The sequence below is a fragment of the Lissotriton helveticus genome, chromosome 5_1 (assembly GCF_964261635.1).
Source record: "Lissotriton helveticus chromosome 5_1, aLisHel1.1, whole genome shotgun sequence".
Lineage (NCBI taxonomy): Eukaryota > Metazoa > Chordata > Amphibia > Caudata > Salamandridae > Lissotriton > Lissotriton helveticus.
The window spans coordinates 561,676,334-561,686,771 of NC_136065.1; the positions used below are offsets into that span (position 1 = coordinate 561,676,334).

Below are 10,438 nucleotides of genomic sequence, written 5' to 3' on the forward strand. Positions count from 1 at the left end.
CAGAGATTTAATTATGATCCATTTCAACTAATAGGCCCAGTGGTAGGTTTGGTTTGTATGAACTGATGTTCAGTCCCTCACTTCCCTTCAAAGGTCCCCTTCCATTAACACTGTTAATAAAACAATCTTCTCATAGGTCCAGCTAGCTGTCTTCTTGTAATGTAAGCTGGCGAGTAGATTAAAATAAGGTGGTTATTTGGTTCCAAGGTGCTGATAGAAAATGGAGGATCAAATTGCGAAGCATTTGCTTCCGTTGTTAGTTCGTTTTAGGTTATGGTTGGTCCTCCATCCCACAGCTTTTTTTTTTTTAAAACCTTTATTGGTTTTTAAAAAACATGAAGGAAAAGGTACAGTGCAGTATGATAAAAGCATTGTACACACGTAAGTTGCAGCATAGCTTTTAGGTTCAACAGGTAAATACAGTGAAAGCTAGGTGCTATACAAAATGTGCTTGTGTAGGTGTAGAAGGATTTGTCAAGTGTATACAACAAAAGGGGAAATATACAATCTCGGGTAGTTGGGGATAAGGGTGGGTGTAGGGGTGCGGCAGGTTCCAGATCAGCGAAGCCATCTGAGACAAAGTTACAGTGGCTGTGTGGGCAGGACCCGTTAGTGGAGAGTAAGTGACACAGCGCGTTCTGAATGAGCGAAGATAAATGGGGTTACAATAGGCAGTAACTTGTGCGGGTTAAGCGCAGTAGCCGCTACGGAGAGATATCATTGTTTCTAGTTTGTTGCAGGAACTGCGAAAGAATGGTGGCCCAGTGAGGTGCAATAGGTTTCATACGGAGGCCCCAGACCTCCTCATATCAGAGGGCATCTTCCTCCGCTGCACCCCTCTTGCGGACAGCGCCATATCAGGCAACCACAGAAGGAGATGCCGGCGTGCGCCAGTGCAGGATGAGGGTACCTTTGGCAAGGAGGAGCACCAGGGAGGTGAAGCGAGTGTGCACCTTGTGAGATATGTGCCATATAAAAATGCCCAGCATTCACACCTCCCATGTGTGGACATCAGTGAGCTATGTGACTTGGCATAGTGTGTCATGTACTCTTTTACAAAAATTGTGTAAGGCTGGGCGGGACCATATCATGTGTCGCAAGTCTGCACCTAGAGCTTGACAGCGCGGGTAATGTGTATCTGCTTGTGGAAAGAAACAGTTAATTTGGGCCGAGGTGAAGTAGGCGCGATGCAGCATGCAGAGTTGGAGGGTTTTAAAACATGAGTTACGGGATACCTTTTGTGGGAATTTTAGGGCAGTTTCCCACTCCTTATTGTGCAATGCATGCACATACTACTCCCATTTATGTTGTAAGGTGTCTAGGAGAAGCATTGTCAGTTTGTGAATGGCTTTATACAGCCAAGTACTAAGGTGATGGCCAGGGTCCATCATAGGGATCATTTGCAACATATAGTGGGTTGCAGGTTCTGATTCTGCAGCATTCCATAGGGTTCGACATGTGCGAGTGTGTTGCCGATGAAGAAGGATTTGCCGTGGGGGTAGATCATAGTTTGCTACTAGCTGGTCAAATGTAATGAGCTTACCGTTAAGAAAAGAGGTTCCCAGCTGTGAAAATGGAGTGCTCCGTCCAGGGGACTAGGTTGCGGCGAGTGAAGGTCTTAGGAAATTTAAGGACACAGACTGGGGGCAATGTAGGAGCGTATACCCGAGTTGTCGGGTACATGCGATGTGTTCTGGTCATGCAAGCCTGAGCCACTGCCACCTGTAGGGCAGGCACTGTTTTTGAAAGGAGGAGGCGGTGTATTGCCGGAGAGGGCAGGGCACTGTCTTTGCCACAGGTCTGTCTCAACATACCTCCCAGCCATCCAGCGTGACATCCATTGTAGCTGTGCCGCCAGAAAATATGCTTCAAATGACGGAATGCCCAACCCTCCCTTGTCTGTTGGGAGCTGCAGTTTGCTGAGCGCCACTCTGCATCGTCCATTGCCCCAGATAAGATCTCCCAGTAATGAGTCGAGCTCCTGGAGGAATGTGCGATGTGGGATTATGGGAAGATTAGTGAAGTGGTAGAGCAGGCAGGGTAGGATAATCATTATCACTAGTGCAATTTTACCTAGTGGGGCCAGGGGCAAAGATCACCAGAATTGCATTTGCGCCTTAAAGCCCCTTTGTGCCACCCTAAGGTTCACATCAAATATATCCAGTGGGTTTGGTTGAGACAGATACCTTGGTAGCGAGTAGCTACTGATTGCCAGTGAAGAGGGCTAGTGCCTAAACATATTTATCGTAGCAGCTGGTCAGGGTGCAGTGGATGTATGACCAAGTTATCCCAGTTTACCCAAAGACCATTGGCTGTAGCGAACTAGTCTAGTGTATGTTGAAGCTGGGAAAGAACCGAGGTGATGCTTTCAAATAAATGAGTAGGTTGTCGACGTACAGGGACAGTGCGTCCTGTCTTCCAGGGTTATTAGACAGCCATTGCCCTCACATCGTAGGCTTACAGCAAGAGGCTCCATCACCAGGGCGAAGAGCAGTGGTGGGAGAGGGCACCTCTGAATGATTCCCCTGCTCACTTGAAACAAGGCGGAAATGAGGCACCCCTGCTGACTTAGTAGGTCGGGTTAGTGTAGAGGAGCCAAGTGAATGCGAGGGGTCGTGGCCCAACTCCTAATTGGGTCAAGACCTGGAAGAGGTATGGTCACTGCAGTGAATCGCATGCCTTCTCCAAGTCTAATACTAGGCATGCCATATGTGGGTAACGTCCCCTGACACGGTCCTTCATATGAAATAACCAGCAAATATTCTGAGAGGTGCTGTGTCCTGGGACTAACCCATTGTGCTGTATGTGAATGAGATCGGGGAGCACCCGGGCATAACAATCTGCCAGTATTTCGCCCCGTATTTTATAATCTGCCCCTAGGATGGCAGTGGGCCGATATGATGATGGTTAGATGGGTTTCTACCTGGCGTCAGAATGGAAAACAGAAGTGATTCCCGAAGAGATTGAGGGAGCTCACCCACTGTCTGTGCCACTTTTGCGAAGAGAAAGTACTGTAGTATTCAAGTGTTAGGCCATCAAGTCCTGGGGTTTTATTGCAGGCTAAGTCTCTGATAACCTGCGCCATGCCTTCTGTTATTTTGGCATCAAAAGCGAGTGTAGTCACAGTGGGAAAGCAGGGCAGAGTGATGTCTGCAAGAAAAGCATGTGAGTAGTCCTCTGATTAGTCAGATGGGGCCTGGTACAGTATAGAGTAAAAGGTGTGAAAGAGTTGCAGTATGTCCTCTTGGGCATAGATGGATGTGCCTGTGGGTAGGACCAATTTGGTTATGCGATGTGGGTTGGTTTCTTGTCATGCTAGCCAGGCTAAGAGGCGGTCAGATTTGTCCTCTTCCCTATGAAACTTAGCTGTGTGAGCCGTGAAATTAAAATGACTGAGGCACTCCAAGAGTTGTGTGTATGAAGTCTTCGCGATGGCTAGCTGCAGGGTCTTCTTGGGGTCCTGGTCTGCCGCCTTACTCAACTGTGCGAGGATGGTCTCCGCGTCTTTGATTTCGCCGTCTAGGGTTCTGCGCATACCTACCACCTGTCTTATGCAGCAGCCCCGCGTCACTACTTTAAAAGCGTCTCATTCCACCATCCCCGTGTAATCTAAGCCATGGTTCTCCATGAATTAATGGCGGATATGGTTGCCCTGTTCGTCCTGGACGATTGCATCTTCAAGGAAGTCGACTGGTAGGTATAGGTGGTATAAGGGATGCCCAACAAAGATCTGGGTAGTGAGTATCATGATCTGAAATCTCGCGGCCTGTGTAATCTGAGGCGATGAAAGAGAGAAGCTAATGAGGTCAAACATAGAAAGCGATGAAGGCGCACATAAAGCCTGTTGGGCACAGAATACAACTAGTACATTTTATGGGTAGGGTTAAGCTCCCACCAAGTGTCCACCAAAGTCCATTTCAGTACCCAACAGCATAGTTGCGCTGTTTGTGCATGTGGGAGGAAATCCGGAAGGGGAGGATGAGACCTCTCTAGATGGAGATCTAAAGCGCACTTATAATCTCTACCAAGTATCAAGGGAGATGCCATTCTATGGGCGAGGATAGAGGAGAGGGCATCCAAAAAGTTCCCTGACCAGAATTGGGAGCCTTAATGCTATCAAGGTGCAGGGAGCGACTATCGAGGTGCCCCTAGAGCAAAACATAACAGCCTCAAGTGTCAATGGTAGTGCCTAAGACCTAGTCGGGTATATCAGGACTGACCCAGATCAGGACTCCACATGCTTCCTTCCTTTTGACATAAGAATATATGGCATATCTCTTGCAAGCAATTTGCCTACCCCGCACATTGCCTACCCCGCACATTGCCTACCCTACCCTTCGCTTCATTCATTAGGTTGTGAATCTAACTTCGCATAATTGGGGTGAGTGCTGAGAATCCCCTGTGTTGTGGGTGGGGTGTAGGACTGGTACAGGATCAGGGGTCAGCAGAATCTTGGTGAGTGTAACAGGTGGGGCCTACTGGGGGTATCAAGCAGTTACAGAGTATGGTACCAAAGATGGGAGTGCCCTTGTTACAAAAGTATGTGGGCAAGCAGGGGGGCGAAACAGCAGCAGTTAGGGAGAAAATAGGGAGAATCAGAGAATGCCTACAGTTGGAGTGCAGTGTTTTGGATAGTGTAGTGTCAGTATACATATGGTGCGCTGCAACAATCATAGCATGACATAGCAGTAAACAACTCCACAACTAATTCAGATGAAAGTGTCCGATGTCGGATCTCGAAATGACGCAGGGAGCTCTGTCGAGGGTCATCAGAGAGAAGAGTGTCATCATCAGTTGTAAATAGGTGGGGGGCCCTTTTCGTCATCCGTGGTAATGTTGTTAGGTGCAATGTCCATAGCACCAGGCAGGGCCCGCTGCCTATCCGCGATGATCTATTCTAGGTTTGGGGGTTCAGCTATGGATGAATTCTGGGTACCTCGAATGCAGGATCAATTATACTTCTTTTGTCTTGATTTGGGTAAGGAGAAGGATGTCTTTTTGTGTTACGGCGCTGCAGGACCTTATTGTTGCTCTGCCCAGTCCCATGCCTCCTTAGGAACAGTGAAAAAGAGGGTAGTTTCATTTGCAGTGATCTTGAGGTGGGCTGGAAAGAGGAGTGAGTACTGGGCCCCTTGCAAGCGCAGTCAACACTTAAGAAGAAGGATAATCTTCGTTGTTGGACGACTTTGGGGTAAACCGGGAACAGCATGATCACCTTGTCCTCCACCATGAGCGGACCCGCTCGGCGAGTCTCCCTGACGATAGTGTCCCGGTCCTTGAAGTGAAGGAGCTTAGCTAACATAGGACTGGGAGAGGATTCCGGGAGACGGTGGCGTGAAGCCACACGATGCGCGCTCTCCTGTCTGAGTTCTGATGCTGGGGTGAAGGATTTGAACCAGGTCTCGAGTTATTGGATGGGGCAACTACCTTTACCCCCTCCAGCAGGCCCCAGATGCACACATTGCTCCTACTTGATCTACCTGCAATGTCTTCAGCCCTGTCCTGTGGTCTGCTCTTGTAGTTCAGATCATCACAATGGTTTAGGGTGGCCGAACAGTGGTCGTTTCGAAAAAAAACTGAGATCCGTGGTCAGAGCGTTGATGCGCGTTTCCATCGTGACTCACCAGTGTTCTACGGCAGCTAGCAAATGGCCCAATTTGTCAATGGTATGTGCTGGGTGAGAAGAGTCGCCTGGGAGGATGTCAGGAATGACACTGGGCCGGGGGGGTCAAATGTTTGAGTCGGGCTGCCACGGCCGATCGAAGCCTGCCCATGCCGTGGGACGTCAGGGTAGGTTGTCTCAGGGGCATGTAGGCGAGTGGGAGTCTGAGGTAGTCGGCAAGGTCAGGAGGATAATGTTGATCCACGGAGATGAAGGCAGGATAATTGTCCCCAGAAGTCAAGTCCTTGATTGTCAGGCCAGAATTGTGGCCTGGGGAGTCTCCAGGGACAGTCTAGGCCAGTAAGAGGTGCTGGAGGGACGACGGTGCTGAACAGTCGCTCAGCCTACAAAGCTGTAGCGGCTCACCTGACATTTGTTGGGCCTCACGGGAGCTCTGCTTTACAGGTCGTCGTTATGGGCCCTGTCAGTGCATCTATCAGGGGGATTGCAACATGTCCACTCCTAGGCGGCCACGGTAGGCGCGCCGTGCAGGAGCAGGCTATATCCATCTGGCAGCTTTCTCAGCCGAGGTCCCGACCCGGACTAAAAGTCTCACCGTGGATGGAGTCTGGCCGCCACTAGGCCCAGCCACGCTGCGCATGGGGGTAGTGGCAGACTCCCAGCGGGGGCTGCCACAGGAGCTGGGGAGGGGGTGTCCTCAGCCCGGTATATTAAACCCACCAACAGACGGTCGCTACTGAGGTCCCCAGGCCAGGAGAATTGACTATGTACGGGCTGGCGGACGAAGCTTTAGCAGTTTACGTCCGCCATCTTGGCTGGGTCGGCTATGCCCCCCTCCAACCCTCAACTTGACCACAGAAGTCAAAGTATTACACAACAATTGTCCACGTTTTTTTTTTGTGGCCCCAGTAATCCAAACAAGGGGTTACATCTTTCAACCAAAAGGAATGACTGATCTTGCACGTGCGTTTCTTTGTAATAGAAGGGCCCAGCCTTTACCTTGACTGGACTGCAGTTGGCCATGTGCTTCAAGGAGATTTCCAAGTTTCGCTGTTGGCAGGGCTGAACATGCTTTTCAACGAAGAGGATAATACCGTACAATTTCTTGGATTCCAATGCACATTGCCTGGATGCACCCTCCAGATTCTCCAGTTATGCAGCTCGGAATGTGTGGTTTTCTCCTCTTATTGCTTACAGCTTCGGAGGCAAGTCCAAGACATATGCTATATGGAGGTAATTTGCTAAGAGAATCTAAGCACAATACCGTTACCAAACAGCATGAACTAAGAGTTACGGGGCTGAGGAGGGAATAATGCTCTGAAGGATACAGGAATGTGTGTGCAGTGAACAGTTTCCCCTTGGCCCACCGCACCCTCCCCACACCGGAAAGGAAATTAAAAACTCATGTGTCTCCAGCAAGTCATGCATGTTCACCGAGAATGAGGACAAGGGGCAATTTTTTTTTCATGTTGTGCTATTAAGTAATGCCTTTTTGAGGAATCTTTTATTATCACAGAGTGTTAGGAACTTTAGGAATTTTACTTACTAATCTGTTGCTTTCAATGTGATATGTTTGGCAAGCATATTTTGCAATTTCGCAATAATTCACAGAAAGTAAAAACACCATTTATTGAGCAATTTCTAAATAAAAACTGATTCCAGAAAGTTGTCTTATGAAAATTGGCATAACATTTCATTTTTTTTCAAGCGCATAGTTTCCGTCAGGCAAAGGAGGTTATTGTCGGATAAGCATCACCGTAGTCCTACACCTCTTATGAAATTGCTTTCATTGATATTTATTCACTTTGGCTTAGAGAAGGACATGTCTTTTATTTCTTGTAGCCACTTACATGGAGCCAAATACATGTTTGTTGTTCATCTTTTCTGAAACCAAAAGATTGTTTTGTGAAAAGACATTTAAAATTAAATTGTCTGCATATGTTTTGCTGTTTTTTTTGCTTGCATTGTTGTTGTGTGTCCTAAAACTGAAGTAGTCGGCAGCCATTTAAGTGTACTTTTGAAGTGCTTTGCCATTTACCGCTTTTCACAGTGACAGTCACTCATTAGATCTGTGAAGTGAGGCATCCGCCTCACATAAAACGAGAATTCTTAACAACGTTCATCCTGCTGAAGTGACAGACAAATGACTTGTCTGCAACTAATTATATAACATATGAAACTGTTTCTACTATTGATCGCTTCATTAGCGAACACTTAATCAGCTACTCACCAGAGTGGCCACTGATTGAAAGGGTTTGATCTCTAGGTTGAATAATTGTATTATTCATTACGCCACATGTGGGGTTTGCATGACTTTGCTAACCCCATCATTTTTACTACCATATTAAGAGCAGAATTTGAAAAAAGAACTTGCTGGAAATAAATGTTGCTGATTGTTGCTTTGTCTGTTACCAGTGCCATGACATCTGAGTCGCCCATGTCAGACTGTTGTTGTCAGAAAAAAAGCTTTCATTGCAGTAGTGCACTGTGTACTGTTGAGTGCTACTTTTTTGGTCTTCAGGTATAAATTGGTGGAAAATATATCTTTTCCATCCTGTGTTCCTTAGTCCAAATAACCACGCACATGTGTGGGATTGTGGAGCACTTTTATATATATATATATATATATATATATATATATATATATATATATATATATATATATATATATATATATATCCGTTTGGCTAAAACATTTAAATTGGGAAGGAGATTGTTCCAGTATCTTTTTATTTTTTTGTATTTGATGCATAAAGAGATTGCTTCTGACATGGATATTTCAATATCTTCTTTGGGCAGATTTATGATACTATGAATGTGTTCTTTTTTTCAGCTTTTATGATGAGATTCGACCCATGAAACAGTGTGATCTCTTGAAGTCAATTGATAAAATGAAGAAATCCAAAGACACAACATTTCAGAACCTTCTAATGCATGTTAACGTAGATTGATGCTAAAGTATTTTGTTCCCAATGCACTCTGGCATTAGTTTTGTGGCCAATGGTCATCTAATGTGTAAGCTGAGGGGAGTCCTTAAACAAAGAAGGAAATACCTCCATTACAATGGAGTTTAAATTTCTTATTTTTTAAAAATTCTAGATCATATTTATTGGACCATAAAGCAGACATGGCCCAGATAAGTGATCAGAGTGAAACATTATAGCAATCTTTAAATTCATAATAGTACATTAGTTTTCAGTATGCTGTTGCTCCATCCAGGGTCTTTATAAAAAAAAGTCCTCTATCAATCACCCCAACAAAGTCCGAAAATGTATGTGGAGGCTAGCAGTACTCCGACATTTTACAGTTATTCTCTGAGAATTTGGTTCTTCTACTTTTGTGCACTTAACATTTGACATTGCTCTAGTTAGTTAAAACGCCACTTGCTTTCCCTTGAGTATCCATTGTGACTCTATTAAAGGAAGCATATGGGGGATATCCGTTGTGGCATATTTACAAATTTGATGGGACTCCTGTAAATCACAGGATTTTTTTTAAATCACTTAAAACAATTTTGCATTTTATTTTCTACAGTTAGCAAGGCTTGGCCCTTTTCTAAACTAGCCCTTTACAGGAGCCAAAGTTTAAATAATGTAATGTGTCAAGTCTGGATGTGTGTTTTGACCTGTTTATCTCATCAAGCATATTAGCAGTGGTTCATTTATAAATAAATGAATATTTATTTTGAAAAAGTGTTATTGTGTTTACTAGCAAAGTGTAAATGTTTAAATCTCACACATGTACCTTTTATTCTACAATAGTTTTATCGATTTATAGCTTGTGTTGTCCTTTAAATATGATCTTCTGTCATCAGACTGTCCATTCCCAAACTATTATACACTGCATTACAAATAAATGGCTTGAAGGGTTTTTATTTTATCATGCTGATGAATGCCAAGTAATCAGTATTTCCCTCACTTGTTTTTTTCCTTCCCGAAAATGGTAATTGGTGCAGGATGTCAATGAAAATGCGACTTCACTGGACTCTGCTGTGAAACTCATGGGTTTAATATCACACTATCTGCCATGAAACACCATAGATGATAGCCATGAAAACTGACTGTAATTTTGAGGGACTTAATTCTGCTACTAAATGAATGCACTGTGCATAAGCCATGCTCGTGTAGGAGATGGAATATAGACCAAGAAACCGGTATGGAGAATGTTTATCATGATGGCCTCTGGAACATCCAAAGAGTCCACTGACAAGGACTTGTGGTCTTTTACTTTCCAGCATGGTTTACCTATACATTGTATAGGCTTATACTGTCTGAATATTCCCCTACATCAGGTTGTGATTTTATAATACGTTTTTTGTTTTCGTGAAGCCCTAATAGAAAACTGCTCACTGCATAGCATGTGTTCAGTGTGGATAGAACACATTTATTTTCTATAGATGTCTCTTAACCGTGTTTATCCTGATCATGGCATGCAAGAACGCGCTTTGCCAAGGCTTTTACTCCAACTCTAGAAAATCAAGCCTGAAGTTTATGTACATTGAATAGGTGCAAGTCGAAAAAAAATTGTAAAGTAGAATTCCGAAACCATCTCATTTACAGTAGCACCACATCTTATTCCCCCTCAGATTGTAGAAAGTCCATACCAAGTCTTCCCTTGGCTGTGTTGCCGTGACTTCCTTGTTACTTGTTCTCTCTGCCATAAAGAGGCCCTTCAGCGGCTGAAATCATGCCTGTCCCATCACAGTGTTAGGAATATAACTGTACATCATGGGTCCTCCTAAGACATTGGGTGCCCATACACTAGCTTTGTCATCAACCACTGAATTCATTGACGCTAATTGTGATCCCAGGAGCA

General features: G+C 45.0%; 1 protein-coding gene across 2 annotated transcripts in view; it reads left to right on the top strand.

The window, feature by feature from the left end:
• ATAD1 (ATPase family AAA domain containing 1) overlaps positions 1-9,315 on the top strand; it is a 291,020-nt gene extending 281,705 nt beyond the window's left edge. For both annotated transcript variants that reach the window (XM_078642892.1, XM_078642891.1), the window contains exon 10: positions 8,457-9,315. In XM_078642892.1, coding sequence (XP_078499018.1) covers positions 8,457-8,574 — 118 coding nt within the window. In that variant the 3' untranslated portion in view covers positions 8,575-9,315. The remainder of the gene's footprint in view (positions 1-8,456) is intronic.
• The last annotated feature ends 1,123 nt before the right edge of the window (positions 9,316-10,438 follow it).